This window comes from Heliangelus exortis, chromosome 1 (genome assembly GCF_036169615.1).
Source record: "Heliangelus exortis chromosome 1, bHelExo1.hap1, whole genome shotgun sequence".
Lineage (NCBI taxonomy): Eukaryota > Metazoa > Chordata > Aves > Apodiformes > Trochilidae > Heliangelus > Heliangelus exortis.
Window position 1 is genome coordinate 131141315 of NC_092422.1, and position 15391 is coordinate 131156705.

At 41.2% G+C, this 15391-nt stretch overlaps 1 protein-coding gene across 1 annotated transcript in view; it reads right to left on the minus strand.

Annotated features, from left to right (window-relative positions):
- Positions 1-15182, minus strand: part of ZDHHC17 (zinc finger DHHC-type palmitoyltransferase 17) — an 81296-nt gene extending 66114 nt beyond the window's left edge. The window contains exon 1 of the mRNA XM_071766442.1: positions 14885-15182. Coding sequence (XP_071622543.1) covers positions 14885-14947 — 63 coding nt within the window. The 5' untranslated portion in view covers positions 14948-15182. The remainder of the gene's footprint in view (positions 1-14884) is intronic.
- Between the last annotated feature and the right edge of the window lie 209 nt (positions 15183-15391).

The window sequence follows — 15391 nt, forward strand, 5'->3', positions numbered from 1 at the left end:
GTTAACTATCTGCCTTAATTCAGCATAGCGAGGAGCAAAAAGGGTTAATGAGCCTAGATAGCAAGGTCCACCTACCGCATTACGTGGAATGCCTTGCCAGGCCCTATCACCGCAGATCAAAAACACTGTGGGGGGCAAAGCCTTAGCAGTTTTTCTAACCCAAATAAGTTTAATGTTAGCTTTTGGGTTATGTGTAGTCCCTATCACCGGCATTGGCTTAGACCCATTGTACCCACAATATCCTGATCCCAGTCTATAATCTCCAGACGTAGGACTGATGTCCGGCCATGTATCAGGGTATGGTCTAGCAGCATACTTAGGACCAAGGACTATACAAGTAGGTGTCCAGTTTCCTGATACATTGCCGACTGCCTGGGACCCCAATAGATTTAATTCTTGTGGATCCCAGGGGAGTGACTTTGTCAGCCCCAAAATCAGTTCTGCTGAACAATTTCCAAGTGAAGGGCTTGCTTCGCAAGATCCAGTTGAAAAGTCAGCAAACAGAGAAACATTAAAACCTGAGAGACCTAATATGCATAATAAAGAAGGCGTGTTGCCGTTTGTTGATAAGATCAATCAGTGCTCTGAGCAGATTATACAGTTGCAAGTTGGAAATTTCTCTGAGCACTGAAGCTTCTGCTCGGAGAACAATACCTGCTACATAAGCCGAGTCTGTAATAATATTAAAAGGTTGGTTATTGAAAAGAGAAAAAGCTCTAGTCACAGCTGCTAATTCAACAAGCTGAGGAGAACCTGGGTGGAAGGTGATATCAGATTGCCAATCCTTGGTTTCAGGGTCTCTCCATACAACTACAGCTTTATGAGAGGCACCTGAACCATCTGTAAACACAGTAACTGCTTGTAAAGGAACTTCACTTCTCTTTGGAACTTCTGCAAGAGAAAAGGACAAGCGAAAGAGTTTATGCGGAGGAAAATGATTTGAAAATTGTCCCGTGAAGTCCTGTACGGCAATCTGAAAAGGAAGTGAATTCTGTAGGAGAAAAGAAAGATACAATTCAGTAACAGGCATATAAATTGTAGAGAAAGATTTGCCGGAAAGAGTTAACAGTCGCTCTCTGGCTTTCATAATGATTTGAGAAAACATCTCTGGCCGCTGTAAAATAGTTTTAGAGGATTGATTGGGCAGGAAAATCCACTCTAAAATCAACAATGGATCTGTAAGCGTGGTGTCCCACTGAAAAATCATGCCACAATATTTTACACCATCCTCTAAAATTATTAATTGTAAGAATAAATTAGGGTCCCACCGAGAAGCTTGCCTCTGTTCGATGGCTCTGCAAACTCTTTGTAATGCTGATTCCGCAGAGGGTGTTAAGTTTTTCTTCTGATAAGAACCACTGGTTCACCCACACTGGATCCTGTGTTTTCCAGGTTAATTGTGGGATTTCACGCCCCTCTACAGTGACCCTTGTTAAAAACCCGTTTCCAAGTGCAATCCCCATTGTGACAAAACATCCCTTCCCCACAGATTCAATGGCACTGGCAATACAAAAGGTCTAATACTAGCTACCCTGTTCTCTGGACCAATGATTTGAATAATATCTTCACTCTGATAACTGTTACCAATTCCCCCTATTCCTGCTAATGGCTGTGCAGTGCGAATTAATTTCCACTGGCTCGGCCACTTAGCTTGGGAGATTACGGTAACATCGGCGCCTGTGTCAATAAGACCTGTTAACACAACTTGTTGACACCCGTTTTTAAGTTTACATTGTTTCAATGGTCTGTCCTTTGAGATCGCATGTGTCCAGTATATTTGCGGGCAGCCTGTAGATCCGAAAGCACCTTGCCGCGTGGCATCGCGTATGGATCGTGATCATCAGGAAACAGATCTGGCTCTCCCCCCGGATCGAAAGGATGGGACTCGAACGGGTCGTCGCTCGGCAAATCCGGGCTGGTTACCTTGGCTACAGTTCTGACAGGGGGGGCGTCTTTCTGCGCTCTTCCCTCTGGTAGCGGAGGGGCGCTGGGAACTGCAGAAGCGGCAGGAGTGTCTGCTCGTCTCGATTCCCGCGCTTTAACCCCTTCAAATACTGTTCGCCAGGAAAAAAGGAGTTTGATCGCTTCCTGATCCCCTCGCGTGCTCAGGTCCCATAAACGGACCCCTGCTTTATCCCACAGTTCAGATTTAAAGATAGTAACAGCAGTAACATCTGGGAATTTATCACGAACCCATTTTAACATGAGCTCATGATCCGAGATTTCCTTCTGTTGCTTAAGCAACAGTTCTCTCATAAGTTTATAAACGTCCTTTTCTTCATGGGAACTCTGACTTCCCATATCAACGTTTCTCCGATCTCACCTGCCAATCGCGAGGAGGTGCAAAATGGGGTGGCCACCCACTTCCAGGCTTCCTTTCAGCCTATCCAACGTTATCGGAGACTGCGGCCGGATGCTTCTTTCAGCAACTTCTACCCGGCGTTACGTCGAGTTCCCCGGCGTCACGTCCAGCATCACGTCGGGGTCACCATTTGCCGCACGAAGGACGGGGAAACAGTTTGATGCAAACTAACTCCGTTTATTCGTACTCTTACACACAGTTATATACCTTATTCTTATCTCGCATAACATATGGAATTACCTGATTGATTAGTTACAGTTAGCATGTTACTACGCGATTAGTTACATGGTAGGGAGATAACAACCTCTGTTTTACACCACTCATCTGTTTTTCAGGAGATCTTGCAAGCAAGGGAGTCTGTAGAAAGTCCCGTGCTTATCTAGCATACTTGTAAGCAAGGGGGTCTGCATCTGCAGAAAGTCCCGTGCTTATCCAGCATGCCCGGGGCTAGGTTCACTCCATGGTTTGAGTGATAACCAGCCTGTCTCCATCAATTGTTCTGTGCTATCAATACATGCTGCCTTTATTCCTACATGATTTGAGTTTTTTTTAAAAATTAGCAGTTTACCATTGCTAAAAGAGAAGGGTAATTTTTCTGCCTATTGTCTCCCACACCTCTTGCCTCCATGCTCCCACTGCCTCCTTCAAGCCAGACTTGGAGTGGTGGTCACAGTGAGCTCAACCAAGTAATTAGAGGAAAAAAATAAAACAGGAAACAGAAATGCCTGATTCTTTTACTAGTACAAAAAGTTATATTTGTTTCTCCTATGAAAAGAAACTCCAGATCCACTGACAGAGGGAAAGCAAGAAAGGGAAGATAGCAGAAACATTTTAGCAGCTGCCAATTGTTAATTTTATTCAGTAATCATAGAACAAAATACTCCAGCTTTCAAATATTCAGGGCTGAGAGAATGAACTAAATGATGCTACTCTAGAAACTGGTAAAGTTGGTTGGCTTGCAAGGTTGCAAGAGAGGCAGATTTTAATTATTTACAGAAATTAAATTTTGTTCTCCCATTACTACTCCATAGGTCACTCTTCCTAGATGAGCTTCCCACTTCAGTGACTATCTTTTGACAGTGTCCTAATCACTCATCCATCTGTGACTAGGTTGCCATTACTCATCAGGCATGAAATGTGGATTTTGCTTGCACATAAGTGTAAATAATGCAGAATAGAAAGAAATGAGAAGTGAGAATGAGGCTAAAGAAAAAAAAAAAAAAGTGCTTTGCAAAAAAAGAAAGAACATATTAGAACAGAAAAAGTCCTCTGAAAAACAGGACTAATAGAATGGGGAAACAGAAGCTAAAGCAAAATATGAAACATAACTCCAACAGTAAAAAGATTAAGTGCAGGGGGAAGGGGAAAAAAAGTAAGCAGAGCTCTCAAAAATGAGCAATAACAATGCTGGCATTCCCAGTCAGTCCTACACATAACCAAATGCACAAATAAAGCTGTGCTCATTTCCCTCAGTACTCAAATCTTTTAATCTTTTCATATAAAAAAGTCAAAATGAAATCAGCTAAGAAGTCTAAGAAGAGTATTCATAGAAAAGAATAAAAAAATAAAAAAAAAAAAGAGTTACACATGAAAGCATAAGATGACCAAGACAGAATTATTCTGAGAACAGTTTCATAATTCACAATTATATATAGCAGGAGGATACAAATAGTCCATGTGTCTGCTTGGACATAAGGAAGGGATGAAAACACTGCTCTTTACAGCTGCTACATGTGGCTCTGGTAGGCATTAACAGATGGCTAGCACTGCTTTTCCTTTATTGTTATGCAATAATGCTGCAAGGAAGCAAAAAACATGACCAAAGTCACACAGATTCAGAACAGTGACAGATAATTCACATTCAGAAGAAAAAACACTAAGTACTAAATAAAAATGTAGAAATTAAACCATTTCCTTCCATAAAAATATTGCATACTACTTACTGCCTTTGTTTCTTAATGAAAACAGATGAAATCAACTTATCTTTAAATTACTGATGACTACACTAATTCTGCATGTGGCTGCAGTCAGAAGAATCATAAAATTGGAAGTGGCTGAAGCTAAGCATACTACTTCAGGGAAGCTAAAAAATAAAACACAACATACATATATGAGGATTGATTATTTAACAGTGACTACTGGAGGTTTAACATTAAAGAATACCTTCCCTGTACATGTGTTCAATTTTTGGTTTTCATTTGTTAGGATGTAGGGCTTTTCAGTGAGCCTTAACAGTTTTCTTCCTTCTTTAAAAAAGTGTGCAAATCTATACAGACAGTAATTTGCATAATAATAAACCCCACATTTGTTTATATATACATAAATACCAGTCACTTGTCCACTAGCATTAATAGAAGAATGCTCACAAAATAAGTAAAAGCCAATCAATTCACTGCATTCCCAAAACATACTGATGGTATTTAGCATTTTTAACGGAAGTTCCTCTTCTAAAGTCTACAATTTTTCTTACCTTCCCCAGTAAGTTTGCAGATGACACCAAGTGGAGTAGCAGTGTTGATCTGCCTGAGGGTGGGAAGGCTCTGCTGCAAAGGGACCTGGACAGGTTGGATTCATGAGCTGAGGCCAATTGTATGAGGTTTAGCAAGGCCAAGTGTCAGGTCCTGCCCTTTGGTCACAACAATTCCATGATAGGCTACAAACTTGGGGAAGAGTGGCTGGAAAGCTTCCAGGCAGAAAAGGCCCTGGAGGTGCTGGTTGGCAGCCAGCTGAGTGTGAGCCATCAGTGTGCTCAGGTGGCCAAGAAGGCCAACAGCATCCTGGCCTGTGTCAGGAACAGTGTGGCCAGCAGGAGAAACTTCTTTGCTGAGAGAGTAGTTAGGCTCTGGAATGGGCTGCCCAGGGAGGTGCTGGTGGTGGAATCACCATCCCTGAAAGTACTTAAAAGCAGTGTAGATGAGGCACTTCAGGACATGTTCTAGTAGGCAGGGTGACATGGCTAATGATAAATATATTTATTTTACTGGGGAGGGAGGGCGTGTTGTCTTTTAGATGTGGTGATCTGAGAGCTCTTTTCCTACAGTGGCAATTCTGTAATCAGTAACTTTCCTGCCCCTCCTCCTTTCACCAAGTTCAAGAAACACATATTAAAGTGATCACGTCTTAATGTTAGAGATAATCACATTTAATTATTTACAGGGTTTAGAGTAGCTTTTTCTTCTGTATCAACAACAATAAACTGTAGGATTAAACCAGTAACAGCTAATCTGCCTGTTGACTCTAACCAAGTGGGAGCAGTCTAATGCTTCCAATATTGCATGAAGACCTAGCCAGAAAAAAAAAGTAAGAATTACGCAGGGCTGTACTGGTTCATCAGTTTTAGAAGCCAGAGCCTTCAGCAGCTATGTGCTTCAACAGCCTGAACTGAGATGTTGCATATAAACCTACACTTCAACTAACACATGGTAGAAAACTTCCTTCTAAACCAGGTCACATTCTCCATGAAAAAGTGTGAATTGTCTTTACTTTTAGCACTTTTAAACTTAAGTCTCATCTAGTCATATTTTTACTTACTGTGACCCTTACAATTTTTGGGGGCATTCTCCCTGTACTCTATTATACCATTAAATTACACATGGAGTATGACACGACAAAAAAAAAACCCTTCCATTCAATGCCAATTCTGTTATTGTTTTCCTTTACTTTTCACATTTGAGAGCATCCAGTAAAGTCTGCTTGGTTTCCCACCTAAATTTTTATCTATTTGCACAGATACTTGACACACCAATAGAAAAGATACATTTATTAAAATCCCTGGAGAAGCTAATTAGAGAATACACATAAAACGGGAAAAATTCTGTACCTGATGTCCAGATGTTTTCTAATGCAAGTTACAGTTCAAGTTAATGCTTTCTTTAAAAGCAGTGAAACGGATTGAGAAAAGCCTGATCTCAAACCTGATCAAGTAATCCTTTTGCTGATACAGAATTCCACCCACAAGCAACAGTCACCCATCACAGAGAGAACAGCCCTATGTACTCACCAATGTAGATCTAATTTTTTACATAACAACTAGTTAGAGATGCTCAGCTTGAGCCCTTAATCCAACCAATCTACACAGAGGTCAGATATGTGATTTAAGGCACAGCTGGTACCAGCTAAGTTTTTTTCTTCAAAGCCAGCATTTATAACTAATGGACTGCTTTCTAGTCATTCACTTACCCATGCTGCAAATTCAGCTTTAGAATTGAACTTTAATATATTTCAGAAGTAAAAGCTTCATGAATAGGCTTTCCAGAAGGCGTTGTATTGACATGCAGTGTTTACCAGCAAGTGTTGCTTAAAACAGCTGCATTTACTAGCATTTGTAATAGTTAAAAAAAGTAAAAGCTTGAATTATTAAAGATTAAAGCCTACTAAAAATGTTGATCTAGTCAGCAACTTACATTTATATGTATGTACATCTTTTTTTTGGGCTTTCTTTTCAAGGATTGTCAAAATATTCTCAGATAAAACATAAGTTTTCAACAGAAATAAAGCTATTTTTTCCCCAGGAGATTTAAATAGGTATGGGTCTCAGAGTATATGAGCTTGCAGACCTCTCAACATTAAAAAATAATCCTTGAGAGACCTATCACTAGTAGTCAGACATCTTGAGATTAACTTAAAACCAATGATGCTTTCATAAAGAGCTAAACTTCAAAAATGTACCAAAGTATATATCCAACTCAAAACACAAAACTTCTTTAAAATTCCCAGAAAAGAATATTCTGAAAATTCTTTTTCAGAAATAAAGGTTCTTCATTCAATTTTCCAACACAGTAGTACCACACAATCAAAAAAACATATGCTGAAGGGTCTGTTTTGTTTGACAATTATTTGCCAAAGCCACCCTCAAATGTAAATTATGCTGTCCAGTGAGTTCATACACAAATCATCTCCCAGACCAAACAAAAAATTAAATCAAGAATTAGAGCACCAGCAAGTGCACATAACAGAACAAACAGTCGGTCTAGCTATGGACCCCCTATTTTCTCCTCAGCACATACAGAAAAAAAGTTAGTACATGTTATACTCAGTCCTCACAGAAAACTTAAATTCACCATTTCCAACACAAATGTTAAGCCTGCAAACAGCAGAGACTCATATCAATTAATCAATGCCAACTCTCATGCCCACTTAGGATAAACACAAGGCAGTTCATGTACCAAGAGAAGGTGTATTACAGGTGCTTTTAGTCATGCTGATAGTAAATTTTCTGCAGCCTATGAGACAGCTTAGTAAATCTGTGGCCTGACAGTTAAGTACAGTTCCATTCTATCCATGTAGTGCACTTGATTGTACAATCAGTAGGTTTAATAAACTGACAGAGTTATTCACAATTTTTTTGCATGGGATGAATTTCCCACTGATTTATTTTTCTCTAAACCAAGCTAAAACTGACACTATCAGAAGGGATGGTCATACTCATGGTCCTGGCTGTGCATTCTCACCAAAGGACATGAATGGCTTCAGCTGGATCAGGTCAGGGACTCACAAAGCAGGAAAGCAGCATCCCAATTCACCTACTGACCATACAACTGCAAGAGCTCACACCAGGAACACAAGGGACTGTGTCCAGGTTCCACCGTGGTTTTAGACCAGCTTAAATTCAGCAAAACCACATCCTTCAAAGCTGGCAATACAAGTGTTTTCAAAGCACACTCTGATATTCCCCCTCTCTTGTTACTGAGCTCTGTCCTTACCAACTCATCTTCATCTTTGCCTGCTCTTGAGCAGGCCAACCAGAACAGGCAAGACCAACCTCTGACCACAGCATTCCTACTAACACCGATTTTTCATACCTCCCTCCTTACAGAGGCAACCAAGGACACACTACTAAAGACCTGAGAGCATTTTACATGCACAGGAAGAAATTAGTACATATCAGAATTGCACAAGATGATCTGTAGTCTAACCTTATTCCACATCCCGGGTGTGGCAGGCCTGAATCTTCAATTCAGCCAGACTCCCTCTAACTTCAGAAAAGTCTTTTGACTTTGTCTACATTCTCATTTTTAACACAGCCCAGTGTTTCAAACAGGGATGCAGTGAAAATCAAATCTTTACCTCATACTGTCTTTGAACAGCAGCAGAGGATAGCACACACGCTGAAATATCAATGACCGAAGGTGTTCCTACCTAAGTATGTCAATACTGTCTAATTTTCAAGCAAAAACCAAATATTTTCCTCTTTAATTCTAAAAACAGGATTCTGCAAAGTTAAGATGGAACCTTCCACCACATTTGTTTCATTTGTTTCCTGAGCAAACAGGTAAAGATAACAAAACAAATGTTATTAAAAAAAACAGAATTTTGTGAAATCTGAGAAATAAAATCTGTGCTCAACAAATAAAAGCAAACTGAGTCAATACGAATTTAGATCAAGTCACACATTTATTCACTGGTACTTTAAAAGGGCCTTTCCAGAAAGTTAAAAATCAGTTACTGCTCAAATCAGAAAAAAAAAAAACAAACCAACATGTAGAAGAAAAACTGTAAATATCTATTTTTAAATATTTTACTAGATGCCTGAGAAGTCTGTATTAAAAAGAGAGAAAAAGCCCAGAATAGTGAAAAACTCCATAGCTTACACAGGAAGTGAGAACAACTTCGGGGGGGGGCTATAGGGGGCATAGGGGGCCTAGTAAAAAAAAAAAAAAAAAACAAAAACCAAAAACATTGTCAGGACAAAATTCTTTCTAATATAATAATAAATATCACACTTCTTCAAAGCACAGGTTATGCAGGTCAACCATATATTCCAAAAAATGTAAATACTGGTTTTCATTAAGCTTGAAGAAATACCAGCGATATGAATAAAAGACAACATAGGTTATAAATGGTTACTATTTTAAATCATTGCTGGTTCTTCTAAGTTTGATGTGGAAATAACAAAAAGGACTAGTAATCCAAAGTACTGTGGCTTCATAGAAAACTAAACCCAGCACCTTCAGTTGTGTGTAGTAACGGTCAAACAAACATGGTTAATGTCCAAAGCATTGATGTTTTGGTTAAGAAATAGATTATAAAGAAAACAAATGTGATCTCTCTCAGGTGCATTAAAAACTAGAGATGCACAAGCTTTATTCTTATGTTTCCTTTGACTGTCCTAGTTAAGGACTATGTTGGCCAAAAAAAAAAGATCTTGCTCTTTTCAGTAACTCTTATTTTTTAAACCTGAGTATCATTCAAGTATCATTATGAAAATACTTCTGAGAGTACTCTACTCTAAGCATCCTACAGAGCTTGTATTTTGACCCCATCCTATTTCATGGTTCTCTGCAACCTAAAATAAACAACAGTTAGAACTAAGTTTTATAGTAAGAGGAAAATGAGAGATAAATAAAACTATTTCTGATACAACACAGCTTACATTACTTGGGGACGGCTGGGACAAGATAGAATCAGGGTTTTTTGTTACTTTTGTTGGTATTTAAAAAACCAGAAAAGCCATATCTAAAATGAAGAGCCATGCAGGAAACTATCCAAAGACCACTGAAGCTTCCATGTGATGCAGGTCCCAACAAGACCAGTACAATGGTCTGGGCAAATGGGGAGCACTGTGTATGTACAAGTTCTTTACTACTGGCAACCGATCCTACCACGACTGTTAGAATAGTGCTCTGCCCTCAAGTTCACCACTAAACCAGCTATTGCTCTCAGAACAATGCCACAAAACCACTGACAGATTGGAGCAACACAGGAGACTTAAAAGGGTCAGTAGGACTTCAGACCGTAACACCAGTGCAGTCATCTTATAATCAGCAGCATGCTTAATAAACATGCAGACCTGCATTTCAATAGATAACTCTCAGGATGTACAAACAGAAACAAATAAACTCAGACTAGAAACAGGTTTCAGACTTAAATACACTAATTAAATTTGGGACAACTTGCCCAGCTATTCATTATTATCTGTTACTGTGGGATTTTGCCTATTTTTTACTGAATAAGTATTGTGCCAGCTATAGAAACATTAGTTCATTAAAGCCTCAGTAGGTGCTACAGAAGATTGGATTAGATCTGCAGTCCTCTCTGGCCTCAAGTTACAAGCTAATAATGATACACAAAGTGAGAATCAAATTTGAATATTAAGCATATGATCATTTCTCTGAAACTTCATGGTTCCATCCTCCTTTTTAAGTAACATCATAAACAATAACTGATCTTTGAATGAGGTCATAAATATAAGCTTAGCCCCTGGAGTGACCCTGCCTTAGGTAGAAAGTTCTGTACCTTTATAGGACATAGAAGAATATTCTGCACCCCACTACAACCCCAACAATGACAGAACCCCACAGGGCATGGAGAAAAACTGTAAAATAAGGCTTTTAGTTAATTTTTTCTGTGTAAAATGTAGAGTCTATAATCAGTTTACCTATTTCCTTCAAACTGCCACCAAGTAATATAAAGAGATATCATGCTTCTAATTTCCCAGATAGTTAAAAACTGAACCAAAGGGAGAGTAACATAAAATTGAAGGCTTCCAGCTGTGGTAATGCCTGCTAGAGCCTTAAAATGTCCTTCCACCTTTGCAGGAAGATTTTTTTCTCTGAATTTGGAGTAAACAAAACAAAACAAACAAGAAACACAAAACCAAACAAAAAGCCAACACTTTTCTAGTGTCTAAATAGATCTGTAACAAACAGTAATTCCCATCTCTCCCAAACATATCCCACACAACCTAATGACACCAGTGAATGCATTACATAGCAGTAAAAAATAGATCTTCTTCCACAGTAATTGTTCTTATAATTTAGGAAGAGATGCAGCTGTGAACAGCTGAAATGCCTTTGGCAGTTCTGGCCATTTCAGGCCACACACCACAGTGAGTTTTCCAAACAAAAAGAGCAATACAAACTAAATTCATTTCCTAAAGACTCTCCATACCCCCAACCTCATTATTGGATTTCAAAATAAAGCAATCAAACCTATCCTAATCTGCTGTTCTGGTTTAATGGATCCAAGGAATTTAAGGCCAGAAGGCCTATTAAAATAATTTAGTGAAAGGATAACTACATTGTACAAGCAGCATTCCTGTACTAGGGCTACACTATATAAACAGAAGTGATGTTTGCCATTATTGCTCTAACTGTAGAAATGAAGGCAGAAGGCAACAAACTAGGAGGAACTACTCAGTCCAGTGTTATTGTGCCACCCTAAAATGTTCTGCATCTCCTACAAAGGAGCTACTTCATCACACTGTAGGGCAGCCAATGCCATGTCCATCCTAAGTTCTGCAACCACAGGGCTCCCCCTCTTTGGTCATCCACACACTTCACAATCCTTCCAAAGATTTAATGCATATGAAAGAGGTGGTATCTCACAGAAGCAGTCACCCAAACACGGTCTACACTCCTCTGTATTCATGGGATATGAATGGGTTTGAGACACCACCCAGTTATCCACGTGCAGAATTCAAAATCTTGCATTTGGTCTCTGGAAAGGCATCCAAACTCAAGCTGAAAACATTAAGAGCTGGATAATCCATCATTGCCTCAAAATATCAAGAGCTGGATAGTCCACCATTGCCTTCCTTTCTTCATTACAATGATTACTCCTGATTTACCACTTGTGTATTTCAATTTGATCCCACTGGGATCAGTTTCCAGCCACTGCATTTTGCAAGAGTATGAAGCAAATTAAGACACTGCATCTCAGTAAGCAAGTATCTCCATGGGGCAAAAAGGTGTTTTTCACCATTTCTGATAATGTGAACAGGGTTTTCCAAGCCTTTCACAGTAAGGCATTATTAAAATAATTTTTAACTCTTTTCCACACTCTTCACTGTTTAACAATGACTTTTAAAGACAAAATATCATCATATTACTACATTTTCAGCCAAAAAACATCTCCTTGCTCATCACTAACCACCTTTTAAAAAAATAAATCAAGGAACATACTACATATTTTAAAAATCAAAGCATTATACCAGGAGCTTCTGCTGAACTGCTTGTTAATACTGATATCCTATTAGCACATAAATTTCCAGATACAATCCCATGCCTATGCTCCTTATCTTCAATGCATTACTTCAAATATGGCTGCACTAAGGTGTAGTTTTACTAACACAGCCTCACATGAATTCTGGATGTTTTTATACTGCTGTTCTGTCCACAGTGCTTAGTAGATACCCATCTTGCTCATCTGCAAGATTTATTAATGACAATTTTGTTATTACTTCCAAATCATTCATGAAAGTCTTGAGGCTGGTGAATTAACAATAACATTCAAGAATAATTCTCTCTAGCAACTACTTCCAAGTAGTTAGCCAGCAGTTCTCCATGCATTTATCATGTATTATAAGATCATTCTATGAATATTATTTAAACAATTGATGTTACTTGTACTTCACCACTAAAATTATACTACTATGCTTTCTTGCTCTACTAGTAATCTTACAACAACGCTAGTAAAAACAGTGGGATAAACTGTACTTGAGATAAGAACAACGAATATCATTGAAGCAAGGCACTGAAAAAATACCTAAAAAATATGCACAACAAGTAACGGTAGCAAGAAACATAAGAAACTGAGAAAGATAACAGTCCTATGAAACACCATAAATTTGTATACACATAAAACTGACCATATGCTCCAACATCACTGCTTACATAAGGACATGGTGCTATTTTCTTTAAAAGTGAAAATGAGTATTAAGGCTCCTGACCTTCAAAAAGATTGAACACAGGTGCAATACATTGGTCAGTAGGCAGGTCTGTAACACTACAGCTCTGATACAGTACAAAATTCTGAGGCTGCAGAACCTTTTTAAAGTTTATCTAGACAAAGGTATTCTAAGGACTGAGAAAACACCGAAATCCATGAAAACACTTCCCTGTTAATAAGACAGTCAGATACTCAGCATATCCAGAAAAAATTAAATAAAACCACTCAAGACTAGTTACACAAGTGATATTTATTGCATAAAAAAAAAGATTCAGGTTAGTGTTACAGAATACAACATATATTAACTTACTTATTTCCTTCCCCATCTTTTGTACATCCTTAACTTCATACACCAAAGGAAACGCACATAGTTCTACCACATTGCTTAACTAGTGAAAATCACCAACTTTAACTGAAACATTTTTGTTGACTATAATTGCTCAATTTAACAAATACAGTCTCTAAAACACAACGTTTTTCTAACTGCCTGCAGATGCTTTTTATTCCATTTTATAGTTTTACACCACCCTTCTAAAGTTACTGCAAGAACTTTTTTCTTTCCACAAAGCATCAGCATCCACTCTGAGACGTTAGTGAAACCTTCTGTTACTTCTGAAAAACATCAGCCACTGCAAATGTGGGTACTTCTCCAGTTAGTCTGAAGAAACACGTAGCAAAGAAATTTTTCACATCGCTTAAAAGTAAATAAATAAATAAAGACACTTATTTTGAGTAGACCACTTTGCTGCTTAACCTTCAGAAAAAATAGACCCCCAAAATACGTCTATTTTGCAGTCATAAGTACAGTTTAGAGAGGCAGAGAAGAGTGGGTAAGATACCCATTCACATATAGAGGCCCATAGGGCTTATTCAGTCATCAATAAAACTAGAAGTGTCTTTAAGATGTTGTTTAAGGAAGGACAGTAATTCCTGTTTAGCAAAAATTACAGCCTGGTATGAATTTCTCCTAGACTAGAATTTCTCCTAGGCTGAAAAATCAGTTCTTACAAGGTTTAATGCATCAGGTGACAACTCCACATACAAAAGCCTTTCTGAATTGTTTAAATCCCACTGCAAGGCAATCACACAAGTCCTCAAGAAGACACTCAGGGTGTTCACAAAGGTGGGTGGCATAGATGAAAGGTAAAACTAAGACATGAAATCACCTCTACGTGTTACCCGTAAACATTCCTCCGGCTGCCAGCCCAACACACGGGCAAACCCAGACCCTTTGCTCCTAACAAAAACCCCTCGCCACACAGGGCATGCGGGGCTGCGTCGGACCCGGTCTCACGTGTGGACGAGCCGCAGGCCGGCACCAGAAAAACCCAAGAGGAAAACATTTATTCCTCCTCCTTTGAACCGCTAACCGCAGGCTGCCGGGCCGCAGCCCCAGGGGGACAGCAGGGACGAGCGCCGAGCCTGGACAGACACCGAGCACCGCCGTGTGAGGCCGCCGGTGCCGCGGCACTGCCCCGGGGCGCTTCTGCCCGCGGAGCAGCGGCTGGGTGGCGGCAGGCCGGAGGGCGGGCAAGCCTCCGCCACCCGCCTCAGCCCCGTGGCCCGGTGCCGGGGAGGGCATCACGGGACGACGCGCCACACGCCTACCCTCCTGCCACCCGCAGCCTCCTGGCAATAGCCTTGTCGCAGCGCGGCCCTGCCCGGCCCGGCCCTGCCCTGCCCACCCCGGCACGCTGCCGCCGCGCACACCCAGGCCGGCAGCGGCGCCGCACCTCCTGCCTCCTGCCTCCCGCGGACCCCGCCCGCTAGCGTCCCCCTCCCCGCGGCGAGGCGCAGTCCCGGGCGCTCCCTGTGCCCGCCTGACGCTGCCGCTACCGGGCGAGGTGCCCTTACCTCCGGGTGCAGGATGGGGACACAACCCGCTTCTTTCTCGTAGTCCTCTAGAGGCGCCGCCATCTTCGTGCGAACCCGCCGCCCGCTGCATGCCGGGTAAGGCGAGCGCGGCCGCCGCACCTCCCATCTTTCCCCCCGCACTCCGCCCTACGCCCGGCGTCTGCGTGCGTGCGGGCACTGCCCCATGGCTCCCCCGGGAGGGGCCCTGGGCGTGGGTGGGGCGATGCGGGCTTCTCTGGACTCGGCTGACCCCGTCGGCGCCCGGAACTGAAGCCCGGCAGCTCCCCGATGGCTTATGGCAAGGCGGGACCCGGGAGCCGCCTCCGCTGGGAGCGCTGGGCGGAGGCGCCTGCACAGGGAGGTAACGGGCTCTGACATCCCCAGCGGCGGCCTGGGGATGGGCCCGTGGCCACCATCCGCTCCCCGCGGGATTTAGGGCTGTTTTGCCAGATCTGCTAGGGAGAGCTCTCTCGTTCTTGGCCCGTTTGCCCTCCTGCTTGTTCCCCG